This window comes from Plasmodium berghei (genome assembly GCF_900002375.2).
Source record: "Plasmodium berghei ANKA genome assembly, chromosome: 9".
NCBI lineage: Eukaryota > Apicomplexa > Aconoidasida > Haemosporida > Plasmodiidae > Plasmodium > Plasmodium berghei.
The window spans coordinates 46908-62826 of NC_036167.2; the positions used below are offsets into that span (position 1 = coordinate 46908).

General features: G+C 23.7%; 3 protein-coding genes across 3 annotated transcripts; 1 reads left to right on the top strand and 2 right to left on the bottom strand.

The window, feature by feature from the left end:
* Window positions 1-74: 74 nt before the first annotated feature.
* PBANKA_0901700 (conserved Plasmodium protein, unknown function) lies at window positions 75-555 on the top strand (the record flags this gene model as incomplete). Its single annotated transcript, XM_034564586.1, has 2 exons — window positions 75-160; window positions 408-555. The coding sequence occupies 2 exons, from the start codon at window positions 75-77 to the stop codon at window positions 553-555; spliced, it is 234 nt and encodes a 77-aa protein (XP_034421368.1).
* A 637-nt stretch (window positions 556-1192) lies between these two features.
* PBANKA_0901800 (conserved Plasmodium protein, unknown function) lies at window positions 1193-4339 on the bottom strand (the record flags this gene model as incomplete). The annotated part of the gene is made up of 1 exon (XM_034564587.1): window positions 1193-4339. The coding sequence occupies one exon, from the start codon at window positions 4337-4339 to the stop codon at window positions 1193-1195; it is 3147 nt and encodes a 1048-aa protein (XP_034421369.1).
* Window positions 4340-6375: 2036 nt separating this feature from the next.
* Window positions 6376-14916, bottom strand: PBANKA_0901900 (tubulin--tyrosine ligase, putative; the record flags this gene model as incomplete). The annotated part of the gene is made up of 1 exon (XM_034564588.1): window positions 6376-14916. One exon carries the CDS (start codon window positions 14914-14916, stop codon window positions 6376-6378), a length of 8541 nt encoding a protein of 2846 aa, XP_034421370.1.
* Between the last annotated feature and the right edge of the window lie 1003 nt (window positions 14917-15919).

Sequence of the window (15919 nt, forward strand, 5' to 3'; positions counted from 1 at the left end):
CATTAAAAGTAACTAAAGTAGTAGTAAATAAAGTATTACACTTTTATTTTTTAATTTTTAAATTGAATCGCATAATGGAAAAGGAACAAAGAAACCATTTTTTCTCCAAATGTTTCAATGCATTTAAAAAAACTTTGGTACCAAACTTTCACATAGCAAGGTATGTTTCCCATTAACAACTAAGCAATATAAGGAAAAAACATTAACTATCTACATATATACTATACAAATAAACCTGTGCATAGAATACTTTACCATGTTTAGTGTTATGAGTGCATATAAGTGTGTATTACTTTCTAGGTCGGTTTTTAATTATATACTAAATATTGGTTATAGTGCAACAATTTTGCTTTATTACACCAAAGTAAATATACATATATATATGTGTGCATGCATTTTTTTTATAGATGTGATGCCCCCCAAATGTGGAGAACTTCAATGGGAGGTACAGACCCTGCAACACCCCAAGCTGAATCCTGTATTAACTTCCACAACCATACTGTAACATATATGGTTTTTATTATGTTTACTGTTCTATTATCATTAAAAAGATAAGAGAAACAGCTATATATATGCGAAGACAAAAACATGATTAGCCAATTACAAGGAAAGAACTCCCCAAAATCGACACATATAATGTATTTAAAATATATTAGTATGGATATTTTATAGTTTTAATAAAGCATATATATCATTATGTTTTGGGAGTTTCATTTTATATTTATGGAATTAATGTGCAGATTATATATTTCTTCGTCCATTGTTTTTTCTTTCTTCCTTCATTTTTTTGTGACAATGTATATATTCAAAAGTCTGTATAACATTATGGACATTTAAAGTTAAAAATATGTTCGCATAAAAAACAATAGATTACTATTAATATCAAAAAAAATATATAATAATATGTATAATATTCAAAACGAATGCAAATATTAAATGTAGATTAAGAAAGATGTATAGTGAAATGGTAAAAATATTAGATAATATTTCATATAAAATGAATTTGGTAATCTTATTTTTAATAGTGGTGCGATATGTTTTTTTATCAAAATGTAAAAAAGATACACACTAGCAATATAATCCATAAATCGAATAACAAAGCATTATATGCCCAAGCATATATAGATAGAACGGTGGATTTTATTTTTTTTCAAAAATAATAAAATAACATAGTTTTCGTTAAATGCATATTTTACTCATATATGTTATTCACAAACTTATTCACATCGTTTTCTTTCCCATTATATATATCTTCTTTTTTATAAATCACAGTTGCTTGCTCATCATAATCAATAATTACCGGTTTATAAAAAGACAAGAATTTATATTTCGCATTTTTATATACTATAACTTTATCTTTTAAATTTTTAGAATAAAAATTAACATTTAAGTCGTAATTGTTAGTAATATCGGATATATCTTTTTCATATTCTTCTCGGCTTTTTCCAAAATATTTTTTATATTTATTTTCATCTTTTTTTGCATCTTTCTTCTTTTTTCTTTTTATATAGCTTTTTGAGTTTTTTTTTGTGATATTTCCCTCGGTATTGTTCTTATTATTTTGATCCGTTTCATTTTCATCCTGTACACTTGTACAAGATTCATTAGGCTTATTTAATTTGTCTCTTTCGGTGCAAGAATTATCTAATATGTTGTAAGCACTTTTATCCCGACCATTGTCATTTGAACGATTTTTTTGATTTGGTATTTCTTCACTTTTTTGGAAGTTTCCTTTATTTTTATCGGAAAACTTATTGTGTTCATCACCAAATGAATTACTATTATCTTTTACCATGCCATATTTTGTTTTATCAATTTTATTTTCCACATTTAATGAAAACTTGTTTTTGTGAAAATCCATATTATCCAGTAATAAAATCGTTTCATCATCCACGTGCATATTATTATTTACACTATTTTTATTATCGTTTTTATTTTCTGAATTTGTATCATAACTAGAATTATTACAATCTGATGAATCGAAAAGTGAATCGTCAGAATCGGGGTTTTCAATTGAACGTAAAATATACCCATAAAAAGTATAAGATGGTCTTGAAACTAGAATTGTTTTTTTGCCAATAAAATGTTCATTGTAGTTTAATAAATTGGTATATGTTTTACTAATTATTAAATCTTTTTTTTTAAGATTTATTTCATCATTCAACAAAACTATATTTGTATACCAACTATCACAAGTACCATATTTTGTACCAAAATGCTCCCCTTTTCTAATTTCCACATCTATTGTAATTAAAAATCCACAAAATGATTCATTTTTATCTACCTCAAATATTTTACTTCTTTTTTGTATCATTTGATTAATTAAATTTTCTTCTAAATGTATATATTCTAATTTTCCAAAACTATCATCATTATCTTTATCATTCAAGGTTAAATTAAACCATTCTAACATAATTGATTGTAATAATTTATTTTGAGGACTAATAATTGTTCTTTCTGGGTGATCTGTACTCTTATATATTATATTATCATAATAAGGAAATTTTACAGGGCAATAATATGTTGTAACACTATATGGAATACTTTTAATATTCATATTATAGAATTCTTCTGATTTATATAAATTATCATCATCTGCAAAATCTTTATAGCTTATTTTTTTTTGCTCTTTTACTAAATCCCTTTTTATAGAATTAGAATTTTCTTCCTCTTCTCCATTATATTTATTATCTCTTTTTTCATTTTTGCAGAATCCATCATTTATAGACACACTATTATTGTCGCTATATACATCATCTCTGTAATTGTCCTTTTTGTTATTATTATCATGCCCATCATTATTATTGCTATTATCATTTCTCCTTTCCCAATCGATCAAGTACTCTTGATACTTCCTGTAGGAAAATATTTTCTTATGTAAATCCAAATATATATCCGCGACTCCTTCTTGAGAAGCAAAATCTCCTATAACTTCACTTATTATTAAATCATAATTAAAATTTTTACAGTAATGTTCATCTAAATTATTTTTAAAAAGATTATGAAAAAAAAATTTTTTTTTTATTCTTTTATTATTAGATTCTTCTCTATATATATAAGCCTTAGAATAACAATTTATAACTCTTATATAATCTTCTAAATTGTAACCTTCTATTAATTTTTTGGCTATTTCAGAGGCATCTTTATTCACTTCTAAAGCATCTACATGCTTAGCTCCATTTAAAATGGCATTAATAGATAATAAAGATAAAGGCCCTGTACCAATCTCAATAATATTTTTATTATAAACATAACAATCTTTATTATTTTCGAAAAAAATATAAGGATTCTTTTTTTCACTATCATTGCTTCCATATTTATACAAATCTTTCTCTTTGGTATTTAAATTATTTGTATTATTCATGGGGTTTATTATGTCTTTTTTACTTAAACTATTGGAGTTACATGGAACTAAATCATTATTTTTTTTTTCATTTTCAATAATATTTCCATTATGTTCATTTACCCCATTATATCCAGTCCATCTCATTGCAGCTCTGTAATAATGTAATCTATTAAAGTCGTTTAACATAGTTAAATGATTATGTAAATTAAACTGATTACATATAGATAATGTATTTGGTTTCTTCCCATATTTATATTCTGTTTTTGTAGCTATTTTATTTTTAATAAATAAATTAATTTTTTGTTGTAAAGTTAATCCTTCTCCCCATTTATTAATTCTTTTTTTGTTTTCATTATCTATTATTTTGTACGATATACCATTTTCCAAATTTTTTAAAAGTCTTATATATTTTTTCTTCATATTCGTACTATTATTTTCATTAATATCTTTATTATTTTCATTGTTGTCAATAATTTTCGTAGTATTTTTTTCTTTTATGTCTTTTCCTTTGTTATTATTTTCTTCATCTTTCTCATAAAAAATTTCATCACTATGCGTGTCGCATATATCTTTTCCATTTTCCTCATCAAGTGGTTTTATCGCATTGTCATTATTCATAAAATTAGGGCATGTTTTTTTCGTCTTCAATTTCGTTCCAGGATATTTTTCATATGAATCATTATCACATTTATTATCTTTAGTGATTTCGAAATTCAAATTTCTTTTTCTATTTTGTCTTTTATATTCATTTTCTTCAGTAGATGCTCCTTTCACATCATATTCTCCTTGTTCGCTATATATTGCATCATTAGTTTCCCTTTCAGATAAATCTCTACCCTTAGATAAATTTTCTTCTTTATTTAAATGTATTTCATTTTCTTTATCATTTTCATTTAAATCTGAAATGTTATTTATATTTCCCCCATGCTTTTTTATTGCAGTATCCTTCAAATATTCGTTTACATTTTTATTATTTATATCTGTACATTCCATTTCTTTTGTATTATTATATATATTATTAATTCCTTTATAATTCGTTTCAATTATATCAACTGTTTTGTGTAATGCAATTTTATTCACTTTTTTTCATAAAACCTTTTTTCTATCATCTAATTCATATAATATCCAACTCTCCCAATTTATTTTTCATATCAACACTACACAGTACATTTATTTTTATTATCGCTGTGATATGTAATATATTTATAAATGTTACTTCTTTTTTTCCATCACCAATCTAAATAAAGTGATATTTCGGCTATATTCATTGATTAATTACATATAGTTACAGTTGTAAATATTTCCATACATATTTTGTACCATAAAATATAAAATATCATTAAAATTTTTTATAATTTACAATCATGAATATATCTATTTATTTTAAGTTTTATTTTTGTATCGATTATCATAATATGCTCTTATGAAATTATTATAGCACACCCTTGGTGTAATATATATATTTATTTGATTTAATCACACACAAAAAATTATAATATATAACCGCATATAAAATTTACATCCATATTTTTTCGTTTTTATGGTTGCATATTGTGTAAATTCATTCTTTATTTTTGAATAAAAGTTTTTTTTGACTAGATAAAAAATATCAGTTGCGTTTAAGTGCAGTTAATACAACACTCATGTAGTATTACATGGGTTATATGCGCTCATATTATAAATGCATATTTGTTCAAAAATATATATGCTTTGAACATAAATAAAAATGTGAGTAACTATATTTCATGCAGCAATACGTGTAGTCCTTAAAATTTCGAAACAAGCAAAGGAAATTTCTTTCATAGTTTTCATTTATGTGTCATTTTACATAATTGGAACTAATATTTTGTGGAAGTTGCATTTTTATTAAAGCATAAAAGAAAAATCAAAAACATAAGGGTAATGTAAAAAATAATATTCGATTAATAAAATCCTTCCATTATATATATTGTACATTAATAATAAATTTTATTATTACAAGCAAATGTTTTTTTATAACAATGTAACCATAAAATCGAATTCTTCCTGTGTTTTGTCATACGATATCTTATTTTTTAATTTCGTGCCTTAAAATATGCATTTTAAACCTTTATATGCATTTAAGTATGTGTGTATTATTCTATATATTTTTTTACAAGGTATAATATTTAAGCATAATTCGAAAAACCACATACAAATTATATTATTATATAATTTTTTTTATTTTGTTTTTATATTTTACATTTTAATTTATTAATCTAATTCTTGCGAATAATTTTAATACTTTTTTATTATAATATATTTCTAAAATTCGTTAGTGATGTAATATAATTTGGTTCGTTTAAAGAAATGAAAAGCAACAAGGGAAATCTTTAATTTGCATATTAAAATGTGTAATTTTTGCTACTATGAATTTTATTTTATAATTATGTATATTTCCCAAGAATTACATAAAAGAATAAAAAAATTAGATTGAAAATTTCATCTATTATGAGTTATGTAAAGACAGTGGAAATATGTTATGTATTATTCTCTCTGTATCCTAGTTTATATACATTTTGAAATAGACAATAATTCTCTATTTTAAAACATCCCACAAAAAAAATTATAAAAGGTATAGGTAACTAAGCATAAGAATTTCGAAATAACAAAAAAGGGGAAAAGGTTAATAATGAAACTAAAAATGATAATTCCACAATATATAAATGCACATTGCACAAAAACAAATTAATAAAAGAATAAATATAAACAAATTGGCATAAAAATTTGAATTCCAACAAAATAATGTAAATAAAATCAACTCACAAAACGAACAAAATACAGCATCCCATATAAAGATCCATTATAAAAATATTGTACAAGCTTATTTGAATCTAACACTGTTTATAAACTGGAAAAAGAACGAAACATACAAATATACGAGTAAACAAAAGCAACTTTACAAACAAATAAATGCAAATAACATAAAACATAGCATCACTTTTAAATGCTAAAAATGAAAAAAATATTTTGTAAATATTGTACACATGAATAGTAGGCTTTTATAAATTTTAAGAATATGATATTGAATATTTGTTAAAAACAAAATTTAAAAATGTTTCCATACACATATTTTTTATAGCAGGGTTGATATTAATTTGAACATATCCATACAAATTGTATATATTAGTACAAACATTTTTGTGCCATGTATAATTATGCTTTTTTTTGTCTTCCATATGTGTTGGGTTATAATTGTGATTTATTTTATTGTTTTCTTCTTTTAAATGCTCATTTATTATTTGGGCCTTTTCCTGGTCATCTTTAGTACTATTTTTTGGTAAATTTATAATATGACCTTTATTTCCTTTTTTCAAATAATTATTATTATCTTGATCATTCTCTCCTTTCTTTTTAATATTCTTGCCATCTTTTTTGATGTTATTTAGGCCTTTAACATTAGTTTCATTTCCACTTATATTATTTTCTCCATTGTTTAATTCATCAAAAAGTATACAGTTATAAGGTTGTATACCATTACAAGCGTAATCGTGGCTAATATATGGGAATATTAAAAGAGCTATTTGTTGCATTAATAAAAAAAAATCAATCAATGTTAAACCTTGATTTTTGTTAATATATTTGCTAAAAAACACTTGCCTCGTATATAAATATTCCAAATCGTAGATATTCATTTTTTTTTTTTTTTTGCTCTTATACTTCATGCTGTTATGCCCAATCATATTGAAATTTATCAAATTTGTTGAAGTTGAGACTAAAGAAAATGGGCAAAATATAGACGAATAATAAGTGTTATCATTATTATTGTTGACAGTACTACTTTGATTATTATCATCACTAATGAAACTATTATAGTTGCTACTTCTTTTGTTGCTTTTGGTTTTCTTATTTGTGTTATTTTTCTTACAACCAATCTTTTCACAATTTTTTGTTGATTTATTATTTTTTGTCAAAATCTCTCTCTTAGAACGTAATAAAGAGAATTTGCTTGTTTTGGTTTCTTCCTTTTTGCAATTTTGTTTATAATAATATTCTAGTGAATTATCATTTTCGTCATCGTTTGGATTAGAAAAACGGGAATTATTTGAACAATTTTTCTGAATATTAAAATGTCCATCTTCTTCTTTTTCTCTTTTCAATTTATCTACATCTGCATTTTTACTTTTAAAAATTTTACTAACAATTTGGTGCATTTCATTTTCATGAGAACTTTTATTTCCTTCGAATAAACTATTGAAAGTACTTGCAGGTATTTCGATGTTTTCAATTATTTTATTTATTTTAATATCTGCACACATGCATAGAAAGGTATTTTTATCAATATAGTATTCAACTCTTTTATTGCATTTTTTTGCGTTATTGTCATATTTTTTTAAAATAAAATCGAATAGAATGTAACAATCATTATATAATTTCATTTCTTTATAATAACTACTTGTTTCTTTTTTTAAATTTATATATATATTTTTTTCTAATATATTGTTTTTCAAAGGATGCAAAATATCTTTTCGAACTTTTGTATATGTTTTTTTAAAATCTAGTGGTACATTCTTATTATACATTTCATCAAAATTGCGTATCTCATTATTATTAATATATCTTATTCCAAGAACATTTAAGCAATTCATATATTTATATAAACTACTTCTTATCATAATAAAGTTCTCTATCTTCTTTTTATATATACTATCACTAATATTTCTATAAATAGATTTACACATTTCAATATCATTATTTAAAAATTTATCTAATTGTATATCTTCTTGATTATCAATTTGTACATATGTTTCATTATTTAAAATATTCGACTCAATTAATGCATCCTTTTTAACCATTTTCTCAGAATCTAGTTTCCCATGATCAACACTGGTATAACTAGCACCTGAATTATTTATCATAACATATGATATGTTGCCCGTTATATCTCCATTTACACTATTTTCTATGATTTCATTATTTTCAACTTCGTCAGAATTATTTATACTTGCATTAATTTCATTAATGCAAAAACAACTATTATTATAATTATGATACAAATTATCACCACTATTATCATTTCTTTTTATTTCTTTAGATATGGGTATATTATTATTACTATTTTCCTTGCAATTGTGATGACTTAATTTACCGTCACCTGAATTTATTATTTTAGCATTTTGTTCTCTATTATCATCCGGAAAATTTATAGTATAATTATCTTTATTGTATTCTTCTGATCCATCATAACTATTATTTTTATCTTTTATTTGTGCTTTTATGCAACCAATACTTTTTCTTAAAATATCGTCTCTACCACAACCCTTATCATTAATGATGCTCTCATTATCATTCTTATTCTTATCCCATCCGTTTTTCATCTGTTCATTTTTGTTCAATTCATTAGTCTTTATTATTCTACTATCTCCATATTCTTTTTTGCCTACTCTTTTTTCTCCCACATTTACCATTTCTGCCTTATCCTCTTTTATCAAATTTTCATTTCTATTCAAATCATTTTTAACATTGCTTGACAAGCTAAAACTATCAATATCATTTTCATCTACACATGTTTCAACATTGCTCATGATTTCCTTTTTTAAAAATAATTTTTTTTTTTTTTTTGCACCATTTTTTTTTTTAATAAAATTATTAATATTAGTTAAATTTCTATTTTCTAATCGACTATTTGCATTTTCAACTTCCAAATTATCTCTATTACTATTTGATATAATCGAGTACTCACTTTTTATGTAACTTTTCCCAAGAATAGGTAAATGCTTGGTTGTGCTTATTTCGCTTTTTAAAATTTCATAGTTATTATTATTTTTTTTTTTGTTACTGCGTGCTAAAAGAAATTTAAATTTTTCTTTATGAGAATAATTATTTATTATTTTATTACCACACCTTTTTTTATTTTCAGCTAGCCCTTTTATTATTTTATCATGGAAACTAAATATACTATTATTAGGTAGACTATTTTGTGGGTTCACTTTTACCCCACGTTTTTTATTGTTACTACCATTATTGTTGAATGTAATGCTCTGTTTGTCTTTTTTCTCTACTTTATTATTATTATTATTATTGGTAGTAATCGCTGAAATTGTATTTCCAGCATTTGTAATCCCTTTTTTACTTCTTTTCCTTAAATATTTTTGATAAATTTTTTTGTATATTATTAAAAACATCTCACTTATTACAGGCTCCTTTACATACCTATCAAACATACTTTCTAATTGTATTTCAAAATCGGCATATCCTGGGTCTATATAATCTATTCTTAAAGAAGGATTTGAGTTCACTTCCAATAACCACGCCTTTCCATTAGCGTCTAAAAGTATATCCAATCCAATTAATTGATAGAAATAAAAATTGTTATTAAAATTATTTTTAATTTTTTCCTTAATATATGAGTATATTGCTAGTGAAGTTAAACATGTTATTTTTTTTATTTGTTTCCATATATCATCTATATCATAACCATTATTTTTTAAGTATATAAATACATCACTTAACAGTTGTTTATTGTTGTTTTTATCATGTATATTATTTTTTCTTACATATTTATCATTGTCTTTATTTATGCTATAATTTGTTAAATGCACAAATGTATTGCAAATGTATTGTTTCTTTTTTTTATATTCTTCTGTACACAGCCTTGCAAACCCAACTCTAGATATATATATTTTTGGATAATTTTTTCCTGGCAATAATAAAATATATATACGAAAGTCAAATTTCTTTTTATACATCAATAATGGATTGTCTATGTACCTTTGTATTATATAACAATTGTGTCCATTTAATATATTGATATTAATATCACTATATTTATTGATTATTTTAACCCCTATTCCCATACTTCCACAATCTGGTTTCATAATGTAATAATCTTTATTATTCCCATTCAAAATATATTTTATAATTTCTTTATTTTCAGGTAAGACAAATGTATTAGGATAAAAATCATATAAACTTGGAAAAATAAGTGATAAATGAGACAATAAAAATGTAAGTGCCTTTTTTTTAGTATACATGTATAAAGATGGTATTCTATTTATTATTTTTTTCTTTTTCATATAATTATAATGATCAAAATCATTTATATTATATCCTATCCAATATAATATTCCTTTATTTGTATTATCAATACACTTTTTCCAATTTAATTTATTAATACATGTGTGTATTAACACTCTTTCATATCTAGCTAATTTTGTATTCATTGTTACATTTTTCATTTTCAATAGTTTGCCCTTACTGTTTAATTTAACTATATTATCTTTATTCCAAGGAAATTTATTTTTTTTTTTTAGCGAGTTTATTTTTATATCCTTTTTAGAACATATTTTTTCTGATACTTCACCATTTTCACTTTCGATACCTACATTATTTGTGGATAAAAATATATTGCTACATTTGTTGCTATCGCTACTACGGCAGTTATATACGCCATTTTCATCTGATTGGTTACTATCGCTATTATTTCCGTCGGTATCTTTACCAGTTTTGTCAACTTCACTACCACTATTACTACTACTATCATTACTATCACGACTGCAACTATCATTTTTAATATTCTCCATATATTGACCATTAAACGTTTTATTGTATTCTAAAACATCATTTCCGTTTTCCTTTTTTCTATTTTTATAAAAACTCTCCATGTTGCTATTCTTTGGGTAATTCTCTTTAGAATCTAATGAAGAACTATATCCGCTTATATTATTGTTTGTTTGCTTATTAAAAGCTTTCTCTTTTTTTTTTATTTCTACATTTTCCTCCAAACATATGTTGTTTTCGTTTCTTTTATTTTGCACCTCCTTAATTAAAATATTTCCATCTTTTTTATATATTATTTCTTTAGAATAGGAAATGCATTTCACATTAATAATATCACTTTCATGTTCTGCTTTATTGTTGTCGATGCTGGATGTATATAATTCATCATTAAACGGGTAATTAAACTTTTTGTTTAAAATTATCATATTTTTACCTTTTTCGATTTCCAATTCATTTCCTTTATGTTCAATTCCGTTTTCTTCTTTTTCACTTTCTTCTGTGTCTTTAGGGTCCTCTATTTTTGTATTTATATTTCTTAAATTATTTTTATTTGCTCCATTTAAATACAAATCATAATTATTTTCATTTGAGGTCCATTTATTAATTTTTAGTTTTCCTTTTTTATCATTTTTCGAATTTTCGATTTCTTTCATGTTATTTAAATGATAATTATAGGAATCGGTTAGTGCTTCTTTGCCATTTTTCTTTATTTGACTAATATTAAAATTCTTTTCCTCTTTTGTACCTATGGAATATCTTTCATTTTGGCAATCATTTAATACTGTATTACATAATTTGTCTCCATTATTAGCTTCATTATATGATAATTTTTTATTTTTTATAATTTTATCAATATCAACATTACTATTATGGTATATATTTATGTTTTCATTTTCTAGAAAGACATTATTTTGGGTTGAGCCAGATTCGATAATTTTATCTTTGCCCATTATTGTATTATTTATTTCATATTCATCATGCCCATCCATTTCAATACTTCGATTTTCTTTCCCTTCGTTTTTAATCTTATTAATATCTCCACTGCACACAAAAATTTTATCACAATTTAGATGCAATAATTCATGCGTCTTTTCCTTTAATCTAAGACTATCATCTATTACCTTATAAATATTTTCTTCATTATTATTTTTTATTAATTCCTTATAGTTTCCATTAGAATAATTAATATTATTAGCACATGTAATATGTCTTATATCTTTATTATTGTCATAATTTATATAATTCCATTTATTGTATGGTTGTGACTCTAATATGCTTAACTTTTTTGTATTATAATTTATATAAGGGTTATTCAAATATTTCCTATTTAAATGAGAATGTTTTATTCCAATAATATCAGAATTAGGTTTATTAGCGTTTTTTTTTTGGTAACCTTTAAATTTATCTGATACACTTATTGTGTTATGATTTACATTTCTAATATTATAGTTAATTTTATTATAATTTTCATCTATGTTATTATATACATGCGAAGCGCTTATAAAACTACGAGTATCTTGTGGTTTTACAAAATTCATAGATGAGTTCATTAAATACACCCCTTTATTGCTATCATAATAATAACCTTTAAGATGCACATTATCTTCCGTACTATGAAAATTAAGTTTATAATTTTGCTTTATGATTTGCTCATTATAATTAGTTGGAACATGCTGAATATTCAAATAATCTTTTACTTTAATAAATTCATTATTCGGCTTATTCGCATCATTTTCTCCGTTGTAATTAATTTTCTTAGCACTATCCTTACTCACACTTTTATTTTCATACTCATTCATGTTTTCATTTTTCACACCATCATTGCAGTTTTCTTTGTAAAAGTTATTATTTAAATTTTCCCCCTTTTCGTAAGCATTACTATTATTTACTTCCTGATTTAATTTTCCAGTTTTATAGTAATTATAATTACCATTTATTTTATCGACAAAAGTAGAGTAAGTATAACAATGTTGCATATCCAAATTTTGAGAACGGTTACTTGTTTCTATATTACCATTTTTTAAGTCTCGGTTTGCACAACCTACATAATTTTTACATAGAAAATTTTTTTCGGCATCATTTCCATGGTAATGCATATTTGAGGCGAAACTTTTACAATCTTTTGATTTTAAATTATCAGACAATAGAACCGTATGATTCAGCTCATTTGCATTGCTAATATACTTACCTTTACTAGTTTTGTCATTAATAATATCATTATTCATTCGTTTATCTACATTTTCTTTTTTATTTTCCATATTTTTTCCTGAATTTCTTTCGTCAATTATATCATTTTTTTTGTCGATATTTTTTTTCTCGTTTAATATTTCCACAACACTACTGTTGTTACACTTTATTTTGCTATTTTCTATTTCTTCAGTTTCATATAAATTATTCAAATGCGGCACATTAATATTTGTTAAATTATTAACATAAATTATTTCATCTTTTATTGGCTCAATATACAGCATCTTCTTATTGGTAAATCCACCTTTAAATTTACTACTTTTATCGCTCTGATTGTTGAAAAAATTACTCTTATTTATTTTATTAAAATCATTATTATCATTTTCATTTAATATCCTATTTCCCACATGCTTCATTAACAAATTACCTCTAGGTAATTGATTTTTATCACCATATATATTAGCACATTTCATATTACTAACATTTGATGCATGACTTTCATTTCCTTTATTTGATATAATACCACAACCGTTTTTTCCATTGACATTATTTTTTATGTTTCTTCGATTTTCTATGTTATAGTTTTTTAACCCGTTCCGAACTACGTGCATATTTTCTCCAGTTTCTTTGGATAAACAGTTTTTTAAATTTTGATCATTAATAGTCATTACTAAGCAATTTTTATTACTTTTTTCGGTTTCCATAACTTTCATATTTCTATTATTTTTATGTGAAATAGTTCTAATAAAAAAATTGCGGTTTTCATTTAAACTAGACTTATCAGAATTGGGTTCCAAAAAATTTTCTCTCGTTTTCATAATTTGTACTGGGGATGTATTATTGGGAATTATGTTACTACATTGTTTTCTTTCAAATGAATTTTTAATACTCCCAGTTTTATCATGGTGCATGCTTTTTTCGCTACTTTCCTTTTTTACAATATCAACTAAATTTCTATTTGATTGATCTATGTAGTGTAAACTATTTACATTCATGTTTGGATCTCCATTTTTTATTTCATTATGATTAATTTGGCTTAGTGATCTACTCGTTTTTCCATTTTTCATAAGATTATTATACACTTCTTCGTTTTTCTTTACAACATAAACACGAGGTAATAAACCTAATGTATTCTTTTCAAAATTATTGTTCCCAATTTTATGTTCATTATTTTTTTTTATAATAGGCATATTATTTTCATCAGTATGATATTCATTGTCATAATTGTTCCTATTATTGTCACGATATAATCCTCCCTTTTGTGGCAATTGCCTAGTTAAATTTGTATTATTTCCTGGTAAATAATTGTTTCCAATATATTTCTGTTTGGTGTTTATAATATTTTCTTCTGCATTATTTATTACCTTTCGAAAATGCTCTTTTTCTATAGGACAATTATATGAATTATACTCATTTGCCGAATGCGTATTTCCCCCATATTTTCCATTTTGAATCGTATAAGGATTATTCAAATGGTATGAATTGCTTATACAATAAGGATCATTATATACACTATTAATGTTCTTTACATATCTGCTATTATAATTATTTTTCATTAACCCATGAACCGAACTAGCTTTTTTGTCATGCTTCATAGAACTATTATTAGTAATATGACTAAAATTGTTTAGCTCATTTAATAATAATATATTTCTATTTCCATTTCCATTTATATTTTGTATCACCGTTTTGTTCATTTCAATATTATTTTCCGTTAGATTTTTTAATTCGATATTCTTAAATTCGTCAGTAGAATTGATCTTTAACATTGTGGACATAATAACGTTTGATAGTTCTCCATTTTTTTGCGAATTATTTACATCATTGTTATTCTTGCTTATAAACAGTTTACTAAACTTATTCATATTTTTCAGAAATTATTACATATACGCACATGTATATGCAACGTATTTTAGTTAAAACAAGCAAAATGTCTCAAATATAATAACAACAAATAGAAATAATGTGTATATATGTTTATATGTTCGTAGGATACGTGTTTATATTTTAATATTTTGTGGGATTTGACTCATTTCACTACATCCATAAAAACAACAAAAAAAAATACATACACACAATAAAGCTTGAGAACAAATTGTATCTCTTTTAATAGGCACTGGTATCCTTATTTATTTGAGCTATTTGAATTCATATTTTTATTACAAAAATATATAATATTTAACAAACAATATTTAAATATGCAAATAAGTGCCTCTTTAAATTAAAAGTACCGAAAGTTTAATCTCAATTTTTATAAGGTATACGAAATAAACCAAAAAATAACAATATCATAAACACGCATGAAATATACATTATATAAATCAAGTAGTAAGATCATAAAAAATAGAATTATACACAATTAAACCACGAAATACTATTAAATGTGTACAAGCCTAATTATGAAACGAAAAAATACGTTACTACTTTTTACTTTAATTTATATATATGCATATATATTTTTTGAGGTATAATAATTATTTTTTTAAATATTATTTTAAATTAAATTTTCCATTCATATTTTTTTACATAGGTAAACACATATTTTTAATATAAACAAAAAAGACACGTCTTTTAAGTCCCATATTATCTAATATTAATGGAACAAACCTACATATAACAATAAAAAAAAATTATAAAATAAAAGGAGAAAATGCAATATAGTTAATAACCTCATAACTACTGATTATTTATAGACCTTTATAATTTATTTTTAATGCCACATTTTAATTGCTTGCCATATATATATAAAATACTTATAATACGTAGAAATCACAAGGAGATAAAAATTGTAAGAAAATGGCATTCAGACGTGTACATACAACATTTTTTTTAGTAAAATATGAGAAAACACAAACAAATATAGCCATT